Genomic DNA, 22,071 nt, shown 5'->3' on the forward strand with positions numbered 1-22,071 from the left:
CGGTTTTTTTTTATGAATAAATCCTCTTTTATTTCATTTTTAGAAAATTTTCTATGACTTAATATCAATTTTCTATGACTTCATATCAACAATTTTTAAAGGCCTTAGTTTGAAGGATGTTTGGCGCATTATATTTAAAAAAAAAAAAAAATCCCTCAAATCCACCTGTGATGTGTAACTATTCAGTATAAAGCCTGGGTTTTTTTGTCACACAAAATCTGACTGTATACTGGAAACATTTTAACATTATTTTGCTATCAAAATAAAATGAAAGGCATAAATATGCATTTTACAGTTTAATTGTAAAGAGTGTGTGAGAATGAGTCTGAATAGCTGGTATAATACGGCTCAAACACATTTCAGTCATAAAACCAAGCTCAAATGAAATTTATTTTGAATAGATTGAAAAAAAAAGTGATAACATTGATAATTACAAGAGATTGCCAAAAAATTAACTTGTGTGTGTGTTTCCATTTCACAGTATAGACTTCTGTCAAAAAATATATGATTAGTCATGGTACACACAACACCTGTATTGCAAAAAATTGATAAACACATCTTTTTCTAACACATTTTCAATATCAGAACTGGTATATTACAGCAGTGTAAAATCTCAGAGGGAATTAAAATGTCTTTTCCACTCCATCTTAAGTACTAACAAAGTATAAGGACAGCCAGTTATATATTATAACAAACACTTGTGTGTTTATTAACAAAGAAACTATTACAAAAATTCTAATTATGAAAGCATTTCATCAAAATTACATGTCAAGACTTAAAGCTGAAGGAGTTTCCCTTTCCTTTATAGTATGTTTACATTCATTCATCAAGTGCAAACAGAGAAGGCGTGTAACTAAAGCATGGCAGTTTTCAAGACAAAAGGGTCCTGCAACCTGCAATATGTAAACATTAAGCACTATGAGTGTAGATGTAGCGTTTACATCAAGCTGTGTCGTTCCTGTAAGGTGCAGTAATGCATAAACATTACACCTATTATGTCTACATTCAGAAGGAAATATAAACACAAAAAACTAAGACCTTGGACTTCACGGGGAACATATTCAAAGTGCAATCCTCCAAAGAAATATTCTGAATATTCAGAAAAAAATGTCAGTTTAATTTCTCTTTGAAATCGTCCCAAATACACTGGACCATTTTACGTTCATTTTGTTGTCATCGTCTGCAGGAATCACCATCTCACACCTCAGTAGTAAATCACTCTACAGAGCATAAGATATCTATCTCAGGAACATTTACCATCAGTTAAGATAAAGCCTGAATGAGGAGGTTTTTATTCATAACCTTTAATGGTGAACATATATTATATCACTGCACTGCTACATATACTGGAAATGTACCAGCAACACTCTAAGTCAAGATTTTCATTTAATTTTTCATTCTCAGTTACAATTTGTAGGTCAAAACACTGATTTCCAGGCAATTACACATTTTTGTTTGGTGTTGGCAGACGTGGGTTATTCCCTTGAACCAAGAACCTGATGCGATTGAGAAATTATGAAAGTGTGTACAACAGGCCGCCTATTATTTCTGGAGTGAATACAAATGAATGAACAGTTCCAGAGCAGTAGTTGCTGTATGCATAGCATGTGTCAGTTTCATCATTACTAAGCACTGTAGTTTACCATGTGTATAACACTGTTGGTGCCTGCACAAGAACCAAAACTGCATTAAAAAAACATGGATATATACACTGTAAATGTCATAATGTTCTAAAAACTGATGACATGAGATTCACTAAAGCATCATGTAAAATTACAGTGTATTTCAGCATTATGGCCAGGTAACTGGTAACAAATTGTCTGCAAACAGCATCTCTTTTCCACCTTCCATGCTGCAATTATGTTTCTAAAAAATCACTTTCTTTACTGTCTTAACTTTGGTTATTGATTACCTATATGTTTTTCCAGTAGTGGTAAAATATAGGTTATCTTTACTACAAAAGGCAGCTGAGAGGGAGCTTGCAGTCTAATTAGACAAAGGTCAAATAAACCAATACACCTCTCCATGGTAACATGGGTGTGTGTAACACAGAAAAGATGAATTTAACTAACAGGAACACGGCCCAGTTCAAAGGGTCTCTGCACCTATTGGATCCAAATCCACAAAAGTCCATCTCATATGTCAACAATCCTCTCACTAAAGAAGCAAGAACAGATGTAGGACCTGCCTAATAAGTGTCTGCACAAAAATCAATATTGCAGTGTGCAAATAACATAAATAAAGGTCAAAGTGCTTGAAGATTCAATATACCAGAGTGTGAGAAGAAACAGAGAGTGCTCTAATCAAATACTGAAGCCTCAGCAATTCATTACATGTTTTTTCTGTATGTGTTTTGTGTAGGCTATAGGCAGGGGTCCCAGTGGATCTGCATGTCGTAACTGTCCAGGAAGTCTGTGGAAAAGACACTGGGGGGCGTCTGTGGGACCAGTGGGGCCAGTGTGGGGGGTTCCTCTTCCTTTGCTTCCCCCATGGTGAGGTCCAACCAATCCATACTGTCCAGCCCCTGCTCGCCCTCAGCTTCCATATCGAAGATGTCCATGGGAGACGGAGGATGGTCCAGGATGCTGGGGGTGCACAGCATTTGGCTGTGGAGGTCATCAATCAGAGTCAGCAGACCTCCAGGCTCCACCCCCAGAAGAGGCTTTCCAGTGGTGCTTTCGAGAAAGTCCTCTAGGCGTCCACTTCCGGCGTTGCTGAGGTGCTGTTTTTCTTCCGTGGTGTAAACCAGGCTCTGAAGCTCAGACTGCACCGTGAGGGCGGGCTGTGGGGTGTCACACCTGGGTTGGACGGGAGGGGACAGCAACAGCTGAAGAGGGGAGGGAGGAGGGGAAGGGGCAAAGGGGGTTGAATTAAGGCGGTCCAGAGATGGATCTGGTGCTGGTGTGAAGGTGGTCGACATTTCTGGAAGGAAAAACAGATCATGTTAAAAAATCAACGTCATGGTGGGGGCTGACTCCCACTCTAACATGAGAAACCCTGACAGTCTTATTGCATCTTACCTCCTGTCTGCAAAATGATGTCAATAAAATCATCTTCATTCTCTGTATCCTGAGGAAATACACACACACACACAGAAGAGCAACATATTACCTTCAAATTCTCATAACAAATTCTGTAACTAAATGACATGAGCACTTGATGTGACACTGATGCAATGCTTAATACAAAGGGGATAATAAAAGAAGCCGCCCCAAGGGCAGCATAAATCACACATTTTGGATTGGATTCATTTAGGTCAGAAAATGAAATAGCTTGTTTGTGAAATGACACAATCAGACATGCAGTGCATCATACTTTGTTATCAGGCGATGAGGCAGCCGTCTTAATAGAAGCTGGAGACAGAGGACTAAACAAGATGTCCAGACTTGAGGAGACCTCCTAGAAACAAAGTGAGAGTGAAATCAGAACAAGAAAATAAACATTTCCCTTTCTCTCCAAAGCCAGATAAGGGGAAAGTTGGATTTTTTTTCTTTAACTAAGTTGTAATGAAATCTTTCACTGTGTGACTGAGTGATACCAGGTCACCTTGAATTATTATCCATGTGGATAACTTACAGTTTGAGAGGAAGGTGGTGAGGTGTTTTTCCATGACTCCTGGTCCTTAAAGAAGGGCTGCAAACTTGGCGGTGCAGACAAACACTGAGCAGGAGCTCCCTGCTGTGGTGGATCCACAGATATAAGAAGTCCTCCATTCTGTGCCTGCATTTAGTATTCAAAACAGTGGAAAAATAAGTAACCTTTACTTTTAGCTAACAGTTTATCCATAGTGTATCTGCTTTACCCACTTATCCATTACCACTAGCTAACTTTTGGTAATGGTAATTGATTACTTTAAGCAAATTCAACCATTGCGTTTACGAACAGTATCTCACTTATCTCACACAGTAACTCCCGTTGGGGGCAGTTTTCCGGCAAGCAGTCTCTCCATTTGCCTCGAAAACAACTCCGTCTTGTAATGTTCTGTTATTATCTCAGCACAACTTGTCCATGAGAGCGTTTTGGAGTTGTTGGATTGTGTATTTGATGAGGGACACCAAGAAATTCCATTAGCCTCCATAGCGTAGCTCTGAGCAGCTCGCGGCTCGGCTCGGCCGTTCTAAAAAATAGCTTGCACCGACAATTAAAGGTAACAAACCTACTGCTATGACTATAGGGATTATAGCAATGGGCCAATTTGTTAAAATGATGAACTATCCCTTTAACTTCTATGGTAACAAGTCGCTCAACACAGGTATTCCAGTTTTAGTTTACTTTTAGCGATTTCTGATTTGGTTGAACTATTCTACAATGCTTCCTTTCACTCCACACATCCTTCTACTAAGAATTTTTTCAACTTGTTCTAAATGTTAACCTACTGTAAACCCAGTATTTAAATGCCAAATGAGGGTTGACTGCTGACAACAGCAATTTGTACAATCAGCAGACACAACTCTTGACATTTTCCTAGGTTCTGCCCTGAAGACCAAGAGCACCTGCACACCTGCACTCCACCACAGATACTGTGCATCTCAATTAGCTGATGCCAATGGAGTTTTTGTTCCTTCTCTGTTAACAACATAAATCATAGTAATGGAGGATGTCATTAAAGTAATTAGCAAAGCAATAATAATCAGCATCAGGCTAGTGTCAGACACTCTTATCAAGGCCTGCTGTCATTCTCTCAAATGGCATACGTCATTAATTTCCACGCACTCACTGGAGCAGTTTGCAGTCATGTTTCTGTCTCTCTTTATGGAGCGTCAGCACTCTGGTCTTTTATTGCACTTGTTATGGAAAAACAGGCTCTGAGGCTTGGTTGAGAATAAAGTGTGTGTTGGGGATCCATGAAGAGTGTAATAGAAATAGGATGTATATTCAAAATGTTCCTCCCGTGCACTGGTTTAAAATCTGCTGCTCAGTAGCTTTTGTATTTGCTGTTGGCAGAAATGAATCATCATCTGAAACTTTTAAGGCATCAGTCCATCTTAACCGCAACTTTCTCACAATTTATCTAGCCAAGCAGACAGTTTTGGCTTTATGTGTCCTTTTTTAAAACAGCTGATCCACAGATGTCACAGAAACTTTTGCTACTCTATTGTGGAAATACTCTGGAAGAAAATCTGCTGACTGCAACTTCTGTGGCATTAAAAAAAATCTATATTCAGTAGGTTAAGAAAATAAGAGATCCTGGTCTAGAGAATAATACTTTCATATTGTCATTTTATGATCCTTAGCATTGATATTGGGCTGAAAGTCAGACTAACACTGCCTTGATCTAAACCTCACCTTGGTATTCTGTTGTTTTTGAAATCCCATGAGCGAGCTCTGTTTGGACTGATCGTCAGCTTTGAGCTGCTGCTGCTGCTGCTGCTGCTGGACAGAGTTATGGCCTGGGAGCTTGGCTGGAGTCGACTGTACCCGCTGGTGGAGGAAAAAAATTAAAGGATGTAAAGTACTGAATATAATTATAAAAAGAGTCCATCACAGTCAGCCAGGGCATTCTTACACTAGGCTACTAATCATCATAAAATGAAACTTCCTATCGGTGATGGTGACCTGGCTGGTTTTAATGCTGTAGATTATGTATCTCTAATGTGGTGATTGTTTAACCCCCAGGCACACAGCAAAATTAAACCTGTCTTAATACAAGAAAAAGCTGCTGACAGTCTGTTTATATACCTGTAGGGTGACGTGGTTGGGTGCTTTTGCCTCAGGGGCATCACGTCTTTGGTTCTCAGTGATGTGATTGGTCAGTGCAATCAGGAAGTGGTTGCCGTTGCTGTCTGTGACCAGTGCTGGGGTGGAGTCACTCTTAAGGAGCTCCAGTGGGAAAGAGGGGATTGAAGCTGACTGCTGGTTGATACACTCTGAGGAAACCTGCAAAAAACAACAGCAGCATTGAGAGGGAGAATCTTGATTTGTGAAATTTTAACTTATTTCCTTCGTAAAAGAAAGCAGTGCATTGCTGAAGTAATTATTCTAATTCCTCACCTGTGCTGACTGCTGCTGCACCTGTTGTTTCTGTTGTACTTGCTGTTGCTTCACATGTATCTTGGTCTGGATCTGGATCTGTTTGGGCTGTTTACTCTGCTGCTTCATTTGCTGATCCAACAGCAACAACAACTTTTGCTTCTTCATCAGAATCTGTTGCTTCAGCTGCATCTGCCTCTGATTTGACTGTTGGAGCTGCTCTTGCACCAGTTGCCTCTGCTGTCGCTGGGGGAGCTGCTGTTTTGGAGATTTCCTCTTTCTCTGCTGGGAGACTTTCTGCAGGTTCTGCTGACTCTCTGGCGTCTGGTGATTGCGGTTCTGATTCGCCTGCTGCTGGTTCTGAATGTTTTGCTGTTGCTGTAGCAAGAGTTTCTGTATGGCCTGCTGCTGGGCGAGCTGCAGAGCGGTCTGCTGGAGACACACATGTTGTTGCTGTTGTTGTTTTGTCTGTGGCTTCATATGCAGCTGAATATGCTCCTGTGTCTGCAGAGAAAAAGACTGTGGTAATCCGTTAGAGTCCTGCGATTGCATAGTTGTCTCACACATATCTGCCTCTGCCTCGGTGACCTCCTGCTTGACAGTAACCTTGGTGACATCCATGTCACATGTGGATGTTTGAGGAGAAGATGGAGGATGCTCAGGGGAGAGAGGGACACTGGGCTTATCAGGAGGTTCTTGTTTAACTCTTACAAGAACCACTGGCTCAGAAACCCGTCCTTCTCTCTTTCCAAGCTCCAGCTGCATCCTCAGCACGTCCACCAGCCTCTGTTTCTGCCTCAGCATCCTGGTCAGCTCCTCTATCTGCTTATCTTTCTCCTGCAGCATTTTGTCTTTGTCAGTAGTCGGTACTTGTGATGTGGTTGTAGTGGTGGGGGCAGCTGATGAGACCAGACACTGTTTCTTTAGAGAGAACTGGCAAGGAGTTGGGGTGGAGCACGAGGGCTCTTCTTTAATCCTGGGTGGAAGCGGAGCAGCTGAACACGGCTGAAGACTCAGCTGAGTGAGAGGTGAACTCATCTACACAGAAAGAGAGAAACAAATGTAACAGGTAATTTATTTAAAAACTTTCAAAAGAATAAACATAAATGATTGCAAAGAGTTTGAATTGAGTTTGAAAATCCACTCAAAAATGGTTGAGCTATTTCAGACATTACCATCTATAGAGCCATGGCATAAATGCAGCTTAAGTGGATATGCTTTGGTTCTACTAAATTGTGCTATTTTCAAAATGCTACTTTTGTAGTGTATTACTGGTACATAAACAGTGCAACGTAAAAAATATTTGACTATACTTAAGTGCACTTGACCATGCTACTTTCAGACATGTTGCAATGCTGTATTAAGACTATGTTGCAGCACTATTAAGTTACATATTATACACAATACAACATTAAACATAAATATAATGTTAATGTAAATGTAAATAGTAATGTAAACATCTTGATAAAGATGTATTTGAAAAACAATATAATCTCAATTAACATACACATTCAGGTAGATCTTCAGCTTTCATTTAAATATGCATTCCATGATGAATATTAAATGTTTATTAATTGTTGTTCAAGGATGTGGAGTCCACATCTTAGTGGTATCTCACACTAAACTAGTACTTTATAAGCAGTAAATAGTATTAGTAGTACCTTTAAATTCCATTATTACATTAAACCATAGATTTCTATGCTATGATTGAGTTCATACCTATATCTTTTTTTTTACGAGGGAAGGTTAAAGATTTGTGCTTCATGATCTTGGATAGAATACATAAAGTCTGATTACTTGTGTAATACTCAAATATGCAACAAAACTCTTGGATTGTTAATTCAAGAAATTCACACTGTAAGATATTCCCACCATTTCCCCCATAGGGTCGCTGGTAAAGCTGGTGTCTTCTGGACTGATGGCAACCGGCCGGTGGTCAGAGAGGGTGCGGGAGACGGGTTGAGGTGGTGGTGAGACGGCACCACCACAGGTCATGAGCTGTTGAGGAGCGACTACAGATGTTGTGCTGCCAAAGCAGGCATCTGCTATACAGAAATCAGAAAAGGGTGATTTATTTTTTTTATTTTTTTTTATACTGTTGGAAACTCAACAGAATGGGCACGTTCTTCACCAACAAAATGTGAACGTGCCTCAATGGAAATCAGCAACAATCACCAAACTGACCTGTCAGAGAGGACGCCTCCTGGCACGGGAACTGAAACTGTTGCTGCTGTTGTGATGTGCTGTTGTTGTTGTTGTTGCTGGTGGTGGATGCTGCAGGTTTGAAGGCTCTTCCTGCTCCTTCAGCCCCTGACCCTGTGGCACCCCCTGCTGTTGGAGAGGAGGGAGTGTTGCTGCCTCCGTTCAGCTCCTGGTAGGTCCTGAGCCTCTCGATGAGGTCGTTTTTGGTGCCAGACACTGGCAAGCTACGCAGCTTCAACTGGGACTTCAGCTCCACAACCTGACAGGAGACGGAGTGGAAAAGAAATTGAGAATGAAGGACAAGAGGGCGAGGAGAAGCAAAGACATGGGGATAAATATGAGAGGAAAATTGAAACGGATCAAAGGGAAAAAGAAGGGAGAAAACAAAAAGACAGAGTAATCCATCACTGTCTCTCACTCTGTCAGCTGGGTTGACAGGCTACTTTGCAATGACAAAATGTTGCTAACAAAGGATCTTTAACATACATCGAGTTCCAGCCACCAGTTACTCCATCTACTCAGCAGCTTGTAGACAGCAGAAAGAGCTGTTCATTCACATTGTGCTGATTCTAGACCGAAAATATTGTGACATGGGACAGAGGGAGTGTGATGAGAGACAATGATCTAACCTTCATCTCGTCCAGGTTTGGAGGTAGAGATGTTGGTTTGGTCCCAGCTAAAGGAGCGGAGCTTTGATGGCTGTGACTGCCCGGGATAGAGGCAGTAGCTGAGGGAGCAGCAAGAGGCTGAGGTGGGGAGGAGGTGGTCGTGGAAGTGGAGGATGAAGGCTGCTGATTTTTCTGAAGTCTGTCGGGTAGAAAGGCAAAGGGAGGAAAAAGTCATCTCTACAGTCTTTTAACAAGTACAATAAATACAACCTTTATGCAAGATATCAGCTCCTCAGTTTTGAGCACCACTTTGAATTACCTATTATTTTGTGACAAAGCTAATATTAAACTCCTCAAACCGCACAGAGCAGGGAGAAGTGGCTACGTTTGTGGTTGTCTCATGTTCAGGGTCACTCACTTGGCTGGTGCCGGCAGGATGGCCTGGTAGTTATAGTGCTGTTGCTGCTGACTGAGGATCTGGAGCTGCAGGAAAAGCTGCTGCTGCTGCAGGATTTTGGCGTAAGGTGTATCCATGTGGGGAAGAGGATCTTTATCTCCCTTCTGATCAGGAGGGATGTACTGATGGTACTTTAACTTCTTTATCTAGAATGCAACACATTAACAATATAATTAATCAGGTTTCTTGGGATTGATTGGGAGTACTATATTAGTACTTATTTCTAGTAGAAGTATAGCATTATCTACAAGGCTAAACACAGAAAAAAAAAATCTACCTTTGGTTTATTGTCCTTGGGTTTCTTGTGTCTCTGGGCAGAGCGGTCAGTGCTTGGTTTAGGCTGGGGCTGAAGAACAAGAGGAGTAATTTTAATAAGATAGTATAGTGTAAATGTTTATTAAACCTATTCATAATTTTTAATGTTATCTCAGAAATACGAAGAAATGTAAATGCATATACAGTACATATATATATACCACTTGGGTTTAACGTTGCAAGCTGTAAACAAAAAACTTGCATATTATAAACCCTAAAAGCTGAACTGGTGAATGTCTTGGGAAACACTTACAGCAGTCAAGGAGTAATGTGTGAATTAAAGATCCAACATTGTATTAATTGAGATTACCATGTCTTTTTCATTATAAAGCAGTTTTAGGTGCTATATTAATACTGTGTAAGTAAGTGCTCAGTGCACAGAAAAATGCACATAAACTGTATTCAGAAATAAAGCCTTGAAATGAGCCGTCAGGACCTCTGTAACTTTGTGATGTCACAACAAGGTCATACCCCGAGCCCAGCCTTCGCAGATGCACCATCCAACCTTGCTGGATTTGGTTTGAAATGTGCAATATTTTTATTGGATCATTCAGAAAGGCAGCGGATTAGAAGTAAAGCTCAGAGCCTTGTATAAATCTGATCATCCACAGATCATCTACTGTTGAAATAATAGAGAATCTAGCCACAGTTCAAACATAATTTACTTGCCAGATTATATGGTTAGACATGTTCAAACTTCATTGTTTAGTTGGCTTGAGATTCATTACTTACCTTCATTTGAGAGGTAACACCCATCTTCTGGGCAGACAGTGTGGCCATCCCATTGGTCAGCTTCAGTGAGGGGGGGGATTCAGACAGAGGAAGGAGAGCAGCTGGATGAGGGACCTGATAGTGAAGATGAAAACACAAAATGTCGTACAACCGTGGCCCAGCAGTAAAATTACACACTGAATTTCCTTTGTTCTCTTTCAGCTCCTATTGAACAACACTGCTTCCACTTTAGTCACATTTCCACAGAGTGATCCTACCTGTGTGGGAGACGGGACGACAGTCCCTGCCAGTGTCTCTGGTGGAGAGGGCAGAGGGCCCTGGCCCAGGGGAGAGTCCCGGCCGACTGGCAGTCCTGGAGACAAACTGTCACTACTGTCTTCATCACACGATGAGTTATCAACTGGAGCCTTTGGAAACTGTGTCTCTGCAAGGGGGTAGGGATTGAAGAAGAGGGAGACAGAGATAATTCATATTTAGGCAAATAAAAGCATAAAACAAGTCGTCTCCTTGCCTGAGTGCCTGTCCCCTCCCTACACTCCAAACTTACTGGACTGTGCCAATGAACTGACGCCCTGTGAGCACCCTCAAAGTCAGCCAAAACTATCACCAGTGCCCCCTATTCAAATCCAGCTACACATCAGTGCGCGTGTATCAGTGCTTCTCCAACTGTGAGAAATACTACAAAAAAACATACACTTCAGTTTCTGCTCCAAAGCTGTCAACCAGTGCATTTATCCCTATAGAGAGTGTGGTGACAGCTGCAGAGCATCTTAAAAACCTGTCCTGTCCGCGTGCACATCCTACCCTTGGAAGCCAGTTTCATAAGGATATGATGATATCTTCTCTTATGCCCATGGATTGGCCAGGATGAGCCAAGTTTTATCCCAGTGATAGCTTGAATATATCTAAATTCTCTTTCAGCACAGCCAAATAAATCCAGCCACCTCATTCATACTGGTTTTAATGTGGCAGATGGCATCTCTCGAAGGGGTGACGTTATGCTGAGAATTTTGGAGGATCATTTGTGTAATTTATGCTACGGATGAATTAACTGTTAATTATGTCAAGGTTGCTTGTGCTCTTGCCAGCTCCATGTCCTACTAATAATATTCTCTAAATGTTTCTCACGAGATAATAATGGGACTACACAGTATATATCAGGAGATTATGTATATAAAAAATCAATGCAATGGCCTAGCTGTTAATTTTCCCTGAGGGACATCATCGAATCATTTCATTATTATGCAGACTTATGAGCCTTACAGGGATTTAAGGAATAAAGATAACCGCTAGGATCCTGTGGACTTACATAGAGGCTCCTCTGGTGGTGGTGGAGGTGTATTATTTAATTACAGGGGTTGCTATGGGCTGCAGCAGACAGCTATGTAAAGCACACCGCTGGCCATTAACTCAACATTAGCGGGCAATGATGAAAAGGCAACATGGGGCGGATTTAATACCCTCAGATCCAATAATGTGACGACTTCCCTGCTGCGCTGGTGTGTGTCTGTGTGAAGCGTTTTGTATGTTTTGTGTCTTTGCATGTCGACACTGTGTAACTCCCGTGTTCCCAGTGCTCCTACAGTAAGTGGCAGTAATGCAATTGTGTTTATTGTGACGCGAGATGAATAATCCACTGACACTGCACCTTATTGAATCTCAGCAATCTTCCCTCCACATTTCAGTCAAGCAACTGGACCCATCGTCTCTGATCTCATCCTCTAATGTCTGACATCACTGCCACTGGAGTAAGGCTATGCAATAAAAGTTAGACTGTTATTCTCCTTTGTTTCTTTTATTGTCGATGTTGTAATGGAAAAGGATGAGATTGGGGTCGTTACTTCAGCCACAATGTCCAAATTACAACAATGTGAAATCCCACTCGTTCATTTGGAGTCCCACCTCTTCAATTAGTATGTAATTCTCCTAATAAAAGATAATGGGGTTTTATTAAAAGACATTGTGGCTATTTCAAACTGACATCAGAGAGAGAAGAGATGTATTTCCTTACTATGTGTCTGTCAAGCAAGCATGAGAGGGCATGCATGATTTACTAAATCCTAGTTTAACCATTCTAAACCCACAGAAGCTGAAGCATGACGCTCAGGTGTGCGAAATGATTCTCATAATATATAACCGTGTTTGTGTTTAGTGTGTGTGTGTGTGTGTGTGTGTGTGTGTGTGTGTGTGTGTGTGTGTGTGTGTGTGTGTGTGTGTGTGTGTGTGTGTGTGTGTGTGTGTGTGTGTTTGTGTGTGTGTGTGTGTGTGTGTGTGTGTGTGTGTGTGTGTGTGTGTGTGTGTGTGTGTGTGTGTGTGCTGATGAATCTGTGTGGGTGCGTGTTGGTGCACAGCTGGGGCACCTCAGAGAGAACATCAGTATGTTTATAGCTGTAGGAGGGGGCCAGGAGGGACGTCCTGTCAGGAACACTAAAGTGTGGGTGTGTTTTGATATATTGCACATTTGACTTTATATTAAATCTTCCTTCTCACGTTTTATTTAAAGGTGCATTCTGAAGTTGTTGACCACCAGGGGGTAGAAGAACAACAAAAAAAGTGATTTTAATGGTGCAGCTATGAAATTAAGGTTCAGAATACAGCTAACATATTAAGACACGATTTAAAAATAGATTAAAACATAGTATGATAGAAAGATATAAACAGGATTGAATAATTGGGTGTTGATTGCAGCTGTAATGCTGTTAATGTTTTTTTTTTTTTGGCTACACTTGTTAATTACTGGATAATTATTTCTTTCTATGACTCTGATTGCAACTGTAATACTGTTTAATTATCTATTTATTTAATTTTTGGCTACATTTGTTAATTATTGGATACTTGTTTCTTTCTATGACTCTGAAATCATGAAGAGGTCTAATGGATATAATGGAAAATTGAATTAAAGGGTAGGCATCTATAAGCTAGATAGCTTCAGCCTACACCTTTTTGATCTATTTATGAACTAGTTGAATGAATGATGGTATTATGGAACGTTGACTGACTGTGATTGATGCTCAACTGTAAATAATTTTGTGTAAAAGATCGAATAAACTACTACTACTACTACTACTACTACTACTAGGTCCATGTATACACCCTGGCATGACGGAGTGACATTCGTCTTTATTTAGAATGGTATTTTTCCAAACTTCACTCCTTCACAGTTTGACCTCAGTTGATTCAGCAACACAAATGCAGGTTACGGACACCTTTAAGGTCTGCAGTAATTTGTTCATCATAAGAAAATTGCTCTGACAAATGAGAAACAACTGTAGACTGAAAAGCATGTTTACAGCTCTTACTATCTGTTCTGCCACATTGCTGGTATTGTTAGTTTTCAGGGTGAAGAGGCCTGTGGTTAACTTACTGTAATCAATCATATTTAATTCAACACTTACCGTTAAGCTTATAATTGTCCAACCAGTCATAAGTGATTGTGAGAGGAGTTAATTGTAGACCAGCTGAACGTGGCAAGAGTCCAAGAAACAATTTGTTGGATGAGAAATTGCAGGAGCACTGGTTTGAATGGATTACATATTTCATTCACACACTGTGCTATTCAATCCCACATTTTTAAACATGGTGTTGACTTGCCTCCGTGTGCAGCAAGGAAATAAAAAAGCATGCATATGAGTAAGGAAAACAGCTGGGGGGGAATAATAAAACAGTGGTAATGCTACATCTAAGGTACAGCTATTTTTAGTTAGGAGATGAGGTGAATGCTATGACTGAAGAGGTGAGAAGCCTTTGAAGGCAACAGAAGCTTCAAATGTCAGAGCAGATGTTTGTAGGCTACCTATAGGGACCATGTTTCAGAGAGTCCATCTATCTGCTGAACACTTACGTATGATGGCCTGTTTAATACTGGAGTGAACAGGTAGGATGTTTTTGTGGATCAGCTCCATGGGGCCCGGCCGGTGGGAGATCTTGTCGTTCAAATCATCTGCAAGGCGAGCTCTCTTCAGCTGTAGCTGCTTGGCCTGCAGTGACGGCTCTGCAGACGACTCTAGAAGCACACAAACACCAAAGGATGGCAACTTTAAGCAGCGTGTTATGATGATTAGAAGCTACTTGTCAAACTGGCCTAAGTTACAGTGAGTAAGAGGGGCAAAGGTCGTACTGACCCTCCAGGATGTGCATCCTGATAAGTTCAGATCGCTCAGGGCGAGTCTTCATCTTCCTCTTGAGATAGTCCTCTGTCTGGAAAAGGAGAGAAAAAATCATTATACCATATTCTTGTTTTTCCATAATTCATTTCCTTACATTTCATCTGCCACACTGGCCTCTTTTTAAGTTCATATATAGTATATACATGTACATAAATATATTTATAAGCAAATGCAGGAATATCCCCTGAAGTACAAGTGCCCCTGATGGAATTTCCTGGTTTGGTGGAAACCTTCCTTATATATTTGCACTTTGCAGGCTTATAAGAATATTCATTTTCTGTGCACATGGTCTTATCTCAACTCTTATCTCTCTCTTCCAGCCTTTCTTTCTTGCATGATTATTCAAGAGTCTCTGTAACACGGTGACATGTTAAGGAGAAGAGAATTATAGTCTGTCTCTCTTGAAACTGTCCAATTTTGACTCCATGACTGATTTGAGGGTGGCATACTCACCCGTGCTCGTTCCAAGCTCCTTCTCTGTTCATGGAAGGCAGCTGAACTTTTTAGTGCTGGAGGAATAAAGAAAGAAAGCAGAGCAAAAGTGGGGAGAGAGAGAGAGAGAGAGAAAGAGAGAGAGAGAGAGAGACACAGAGAGAGAGAGAGGGAGAGATTGGGCATTAACATAGCAGTGTGTATTTTCATACCACTGAGGGGAAAATGGAGAGCAAAATGGTTCTGAAAGGCTCTTTGCTTCTTCAGTTCAGTTTGAATAGGTTTACTGATGGTGAGGATTATTGCTCTTATATTGCCAAAGCTTTCCTTTTCTCACATCTGAGTGCAATGTCAGTGTACTTACTCTGACAATATAGGCTCTCATGCTTATAAGTCACAGAGTTAAATGCATAATAGCCCGGGCACTGGTCCCATTACCAGGCTCTTTAAAAGGCCAAAAATCACTAAGTCAAGGAAGAAATGAGATGGACTCCAGTCCAACGAGCCTTTCTAAAGCAGCAGAATTCATGGACTCTGTTCAACATTCACAAATGACTCAAGCAAGACTTCCTGTAGGCTTGTGATTATGCAAATACCTGGGGATTAGTGGTACTGGAAACCTAAAAGCCTAAAGGTCTGTGATGACACCAACGTGCCGAGTTAAATGCAGCATATTGGTACAGGCTTTATGGCTGAAAACAAAAGATAATCTTTAACTATTAAATAATGTTATATTACATGTAAGAATACATATTCAAGCAGGTTTTTGAGAAGTGTATTGAAGAAATGTAAATTTTTCAGTATCGGAGCCAGATGTAGAAGTAAAATATAATAAATACATAAAATGAACTTATGATCACTTCTGAAGTTTACATTTTGTGTTTACTCGTTAAGATTTCATCTGCTCGTGGAGATTTTACAGATACAGCATCTGTCCATTGCGGAGTTGTACATTATACTTTTTAATACATAACAGATGTTCATTTGTTGATCAAGCCTTGAAGAATGAAGCAAAGGCATTAAGATAAGACAAATGAGAAAGAGTTAGATTAGTGAAAAGTTGTAAAGGCAATAATGTTAGATAATACATTGTTGCCATCTGTTAGAACATTTAACCACATTTTGCAGGTGGATTAAGGAAAAAATGAGACAGATGAAGCATTGCAAATGTTTGATAAGTTTTTCGCATAATTCAAGCCCAAATTGTAAGACGTTCATTGGGTTGCTTTGTTTGATGATACTGTTTTACAGTACATGCCTCCAATGCCTCTGACTGTTCTGACCATTTCTCATACCAAAGGTAAAACACTAAAGAGAAAAATGTTTCAGATACTCAGTGGAGAGGATGTGGATTTAGCTAAAATAATAGTCTTGGACAGTATCATGCTATTCAGGTTCCTCATGGTATTTAAAAATTTAAGAAACACAGCATATGCATTAAGTGTCAGCAGATAATCGATGCAGTGGGGAATTCAGTCATCCTGTACAAGTAGATTTGCTGTCTTGCAAAAAAAAAATCAGGACTCATCGGTTCACTAGACTTATGGACTAAACTAGAAGATAATACATCACTGTTTGGCTGGTTTTTACTTGTCTTATTCAGTCGAAACTCCTGCAACTGTTCTGTTGACTGAACTTGATATGTTCTAGCCCAAAGAGTGGTTAGCCTATTTTTGTTTTGGCACTGGATGTTTTTGCAATGTGGAAAGATTAAACTATTTCTATATTTACGGAAAGGAAAAATAGAAAAGAACTTATTGCATCATAATCATTTAGTTGTGTGGGTAGCTTGTGCTGCCCAATTTAATCACTGTGCCACAACATGACAGTTGTCTCACTGTACTATATAGGTGGGACAATGAACATATAGGGAAGATATTACTGATAACATAGATACAGTAGAAGTCAATTGTCCACATCCATACTGGGTTAACTCAACTGTGTGATTTGTGGCCCCTTCTCCTTCAACCAAAGGACATTATGATCATCTTAAACACAGAGACAAGAAGATTTTTGGACAGTTACTCGAGACTGCCCAACACAATCACTGAATGTCAACTAAACTGAGTAAATGTTTCATTTGCTGAAAACCGGCCAATGAAGATAGCTGCAGTTAAATTCTCACTGGTAAAGACACCAATGTGTATAGAGGTAAACACCCCCAAATTATAGGTGACAGACATAGTTAGTTTAATTTCCGATCTGCCATCTTCATACTTTCTGAGTGCACTATACATACACACACACACACACACACACACACACACACACACACACACACACACACACCGCTGCATACACACACCAGTGGTGCGACTGGATTGGCGGCCCTGAGGCAAGACTGCTGGTACCTGCTCAAGCCTCAGTTCACGTCGCTGAGCACTGTCAAACTGCTGGTACACACCCACTCTTGCACACCCTGGGGACATCAACCCTCCTAGACCTCTCACCCATCCACAAGGGGGTCATGTGGCCTCCTTAAGGGCGTATGAATCTGCCTGTCAGTCAGCTACATGGGAAATGAGCAGTGGGATGGAGGGAAGGATGGATGGATGGATGGATGAACGCACACTGGGGAAGGTTTGGGAAAGTGAAAGGAGTGGAAATAGATAGGAAGAAGTGCCAGAAAATGGACCGAGAGAAGATGTAGGAAGGAGATAAATGGAGACAGGCATCTGGAAGAAAAACGGAACAAAAGACCAAAGGGCAAACGAAGAGGAGGAAATGGAGAGTGGTGGGATGGAGTCAGGGAGAAGAGACCCCATTGTGTGGATGAGTGGCTCCATCATGGCTTGCTGCCACCTCGCTGAAGCTAACCAGTAATCCCACTCTTTTAATCCTGACACCAGTATTGCCTCTTCCCCACTGTAGTTGACTAACATGTCCTTTAGGTCAATCGTTTGTCTACGTCACAATATCTCCTTTGGCTCTGGTGTAGCCGTTTCAGATGTGAGAACTTTGCCCTACCACCTCTACTAAGAAGTATAAACTTACACACACAGTAGAATATCATCTGCATATCCAAGAACAGTCAGCCCACTTTATAATTATGGTGAAGTTAATTCTCACAAATGCACATTTGGATAGCGATGCTGCCTTTATCGCGTCCTAAAATGAACATGCAACAAATGTGACTATTTTTTCAATCTAATTTAATGTAGTGTAAAATTTCACAACATGTAAAGTGACTGCACTTTTTTCTTTTAAGTGTATAAATAACATGGTGTGATACCACTGCTGGGCTTAGAATAGCAATGAGTCAAGTCAACACACTTTACCAGCAGAGACTAAACACACAGTTACAGAAACACACTTACGAATATTAGGTGACAGGCAATAAAGTTTAGAATCAAAAACAATTAATTAGATAAGCAGGTGTGGGAAATGAACACATGCCACCAACAGTGTTGTTTGACAAGAAATGTCACTGGGCTTATAAGGCCCAGAGATGGTTAGGTTTGCCAGGGTTTGCAAGCATGCTACGGTTCGCTAACAGCAAAAAAAACAAAGAGTTTTCATGAAACAAGAATTTGAAAGATAGTAGGGAGGAGAATAAAGAAGGGAAATCAAAAAATCAATGAATGAGAAAGAGACACAGGACAGGCAGATGAACAGAGAGAGAGCCAACATCATTGCACAGAAAGGTTATGTGGTTGTTTGTGAGACGATCGGAGTGGGGGAGGGGGGGGACTTCCTCTGTGGTCTTATGTTTTATGAAAGAGACGAAATGGATGTGGTGTTATAAGAAGTACTCTAATGAATAAACAGGACATGAAAATACACGGTAGCGAAAATGGGAGTGAAATGAAGAGAAAGATGTAGGAAAAAGGTCTGTCGGGGACTGGGAAAAGAGGAATAAGCAGATGTAGCATGTGAGAGATAGGAAATAGACTGAGGCTGAAGAAAAAGAGAAAGAAGGACGACTAATAATGAAGAGGTGGTAGGAAGTGGTAGAGATGTTGAGCCCCAGTAGAGACCACTGCCTTTCTACTGCGTGTGTTGTCACCACAAGCCTTCTGTCTCTATGAGAAACTGGATGGACAATTACAGTAAAGGTCATGTGGCGGACGGAGTCAGCTGAAATGTCAGTGACTAATTGTTCTGCCTTACTCTAACCTTAAAGGGGACCTATTATGCTTTTCCAGCTTTTCAGACTTTTATATATGTTTAAAATGTTGGATAATGGTTCTAGAGGCCGTGGAAGTGTCATATCCTGAGGTTAATGCATTTGGAGGTAAACCCTGCTAGAAAATTGGGATTTCTCTGCACACCTGTTACACTCGGTTGCGCTGAGTTTTTTTTGACATGAGCTCGCGTCTACGTCGATGCGTGCCGGACTCCCCTACATGGTCATGCCGAGGTCTCTGCTCCAGCCGGCCCCGCCTCCTCCCATGCTGCTCTGTTGTGCCTGGTGTCACAGCGGAGAGCGGAGCGGACTACTTCCTGCTTCTTCCCTGCATGTTGTAGCGCTGTCGCGCCACTTTACTGAGTTTTATTTAGGAGTTTACGCCGACGTTTCATGTAAGTGAAGCTGTACTTGTGTGAGGAGCGACGTACCGCCGGGGCGACGTTGTTCGCCGGACCGACGTAACGCTGGAGCACCGGAGCTCCGGAGCTCCGGAGCTGCAGCGGCTCCTCACACAGGCAGAGCCCGTCTGCAGGCCTCCTTGGCCGGGCAGGCGTCCGTGCTCATCGCGGTAGAGAAAACCATCGCGGTAGAGAAAACCCTCGCTAATAAACATACCCGCAGGTTTTTTAGACGTTTACCGCCGTGTGGTTAGTCTATTTAGCAGAATGTTGGTCTCATTGATGAAATCTTGTGGCAGTTGAATTAGTTTGAATGAAAAGTGAAGCTGTGAGGAGGAGGAGGAGAGGAGCAGTGCTGCGGAGCTCTGTAGTCTATGTGCACAAATCACCACATTTACATCAATAAATAACTGTTTTACAATGAACTGACCAGTCTGCATATATTTTAAATTTATTTTATATATTTATTTTTGCATTTTTATATTACATGTTACATGGTTACAGTAGCCTACATGGCAAAGACTACTCCATACCATCTTTGGTTAGGATGAGACTAGGTCATGGGCACATTTCATTACACAATGTAGACTGGTCAGATGCAGACTGGAGATCTGGCAATTTGCCTACTGCAGATTTAGCTTTTGTTTGCATACTACATTTTGGCCAAATCAGTGTACTAGTAGTAGACATCGTCATGGTAACACAATGCTGAGGGAGTGGTTCATTTGCATTAAAGGGAGGGGCCACTGAAACAGACCGTTTTGCAGAGCCCTGTTTTTGAGAATGCTGTGATGTTTGATCTTTGGGGTATTTTGACCAAAGCACGTCACAGACATGTCTTTAAGACACCCAGGAACTATTTTAGTTTGTGCAAAAAGGAGCATAATAGGTCCCCTTTAAACAAATGAAAGTCATATTTATTTGAAGTTAACAAGGAATTTACACATCAAAGTACGTATATTAACAGGTCTTTAAATTAATTCATAGGGAGCAGGGTAAAATCGGACAAACTGTTTCAAGTGATGTTACTTGAGTCAGTGTGTGTTGGAGCTGAACACTATACAGTAAGTTAGACATCTGAGTGGTGCAGTAAGAAAGAGGTAAGCTAACCACCAGCTGTAGTCAGCCCCTCATTTCTGTTTTGAGGCTAGCCACTTTGGGCTTTATTAGCCACTGCTACCATAACACACCTAATTCTTCAGCCTGTTTGAAGGCAAGTTGGGTTGTTAGTAATGCAGGCACCAGATTTTACTTTTAACAACATACATTGCTGGCACTTTCTGGCCTCAAGATTTCAGAAAATGATTTCAACTAGATATCAACCTACTGTAAACACATCCACTTTCATCCACCTGTTCTTTCAAAGTCAACACCGAGAAGCTGTGATTACACTTTCTCTAGTCGCACTTGGTTAATTTTGTTTTGCATCGTTCCATTTTAATATAGCTCTCCAACTATGCTGTCTGTGTGCTAATTGTATTACAACTGCTATTTATATAAGGGAAAATAGTGTGTGAATGTATTTGTGATGCCCACAATGTATTCCTGTGATACAAAGGTGAGCTTTTAAAATTGTTCACATAAACAGTTTTCAGGCATTAAGCATTCACCACAAGAACAGAGCAGATGACATACAGAGCAACCCACTTCCTGTGTGACAATGAATGAAAAATTGAAAATTAGCTTGAGACCAGATCGACTATGGACTTCAGTATTTCAGGAAATAAACTCTACTGCTGTATTTAAGTGAGCTGCCCCAAACTACATTCAACAACATGGGATTAGTAAAGATTGTGTGGGTCATTTATTCTCAACTTCTGCCTTTACATTAGAAATGATGTTCCTGGTGTTTCTGATGTAACTAATGCTGTTCAGTAAAAATGGCATTCTTTTGAATCTAGCAGACGTTAATTCATAACAGGCCAAAGGCATATGAACAGGGATAAGAAGCTGTAATTCAAACCATTGAAACAGATTGAGTTTGACACACTGCAAGTGGAAACATTTGAATCAGATAAGAAGCAGCTAGCGGATGTCAACGATGGCAGTTGACGTATGACCTCTCATCACCTCTGTTTAACAGACTGAAACTGCTGTCTGCCAGGACGCAGGCACCGTCTTAACCACAATCCAAGTCGTTGTGGCACAACAGGTTCTCACAGGTAGTGATAGTCGCTGACTGAACAAAAAACCTCAGTAGCTCACTTGGTTTCACTGCACTAAGCAAAGCAACAGCCTTACGTTACGCTACATCCTCCCTTCATAAAGGTTACGTGTTCATACTTTTTCAAAACTGCTGATGGAGCTGTTAATGAAACTACCTCAACTTTTGGGAAAATATTCAGTTTTCTAAGAGTTCAGTTAATCTACCCTGGTTAGCCACCTGGCTTTAGGAGCTAAAGCTGCAAGTGAATAGTAAAGCTCTCTTAATAGGTTTTTATCACAGTGTTTTACATGTTTAATGAGCTTTTGCTGCTTTTATGTTTTGGACAGGCAAAGTCAATTTTCCTCATGGGTGGATAACAAAGTATAGTTAAAAATTAAAGAGAATAAATCAAGCACTCTCTGTTTTATGATCTGAGGGTTTGCTTTGTCTGGATATCCTTGGGGACTGGACTGTTGATTGAGTAAAACAAGCTAGTTTAATACATCACATTCAACT

General features: G+C 41.0%; 1 protein-coding gene across 3 annotated transcripts in view; it reads right to left on the reverse strand.

The window, feature by feature from the left end:
• Positions 1-421: 421 nt before the first annotated feature.
• Positions 422-22,071, reverse strand: part of LOC310990271 (myocardin-related transcription factor A-like) — a 40,425-nt gene continuing 18,775 nt past the window's right edge. For all 3 annotated transcript variants that reach the window (XM_083977578.1, XM_083977580.1, XM_083977579.1), the window contains 17 exons: positions 14,904-14,959; positions 14,406-14,481; positions 14,126-14,287; positions 10,542-10,708; positions 10,285-10,398; positions 9,515-9,583; positions 9,199-9,383; positions 8,802-8,979; positions 8,155-8,431; positions 7,843-8,015; positions 5,992-7,008; positions 5,680-5,877; positions 5,287-5,421; positions 3,577-3,720; positions 3,316-3,399; positions 3,021-3,069; positions 422-2,922 (listed from right to left, as the gene is read on the reverse strand). In XM_083977578.1, coding sequence (XP_083833704.1) covers positions 2,363-2,922; positions 3,021-3,069; positions 3,316-3,399; positions 3,577-3,720; positions 5,287-5,421; positions 5,680-5,877; positions 5,992-7,008; positions 7,843-8,015; positions 8,155-8,431; positions 8,802-8,979; positions 9,199-9,383; positions 9,515-9,583; positions 10,285-10,398; positions 10,542-10,708; positions 14,126-14,287; positions 14,406-14,481; positions 14,904-14,959 — 3,644 coding nt within the window. In that variant the 3' untranslated portion in view covers positions 422-2,362. The remainder of the gene's footprint in view (positions 2,923-3,020; positions 3,070-3,315; positions 3,400-3,576; positions 3,721-5,286; positions 5,422-5,679; positions 5,878-5,991; positions 7,009-7,842; positions 8,016-8,154; positions 8,432-8,801; positions 8,980-9,198; positions 9,384-9,514; positions 9,584-10,284; positions 10,399-10,541; positions 10,709-14,125; positions 14,288-14,405; positions 14,482-14,903; positions 14,960-22,071) is intronic.

Source organism: Trachurus trachurus (assembly GCF_905171665.1).
Source record: "Trachurus trachurus genome assembly, chromosome: 8".
Classification (NCBI taxonomy): Eukaryota; Metazoa; Chordata; class Actinopteri; order Carangiformes; family Carangidae; genus Trachurus; species Trachurus trachurus.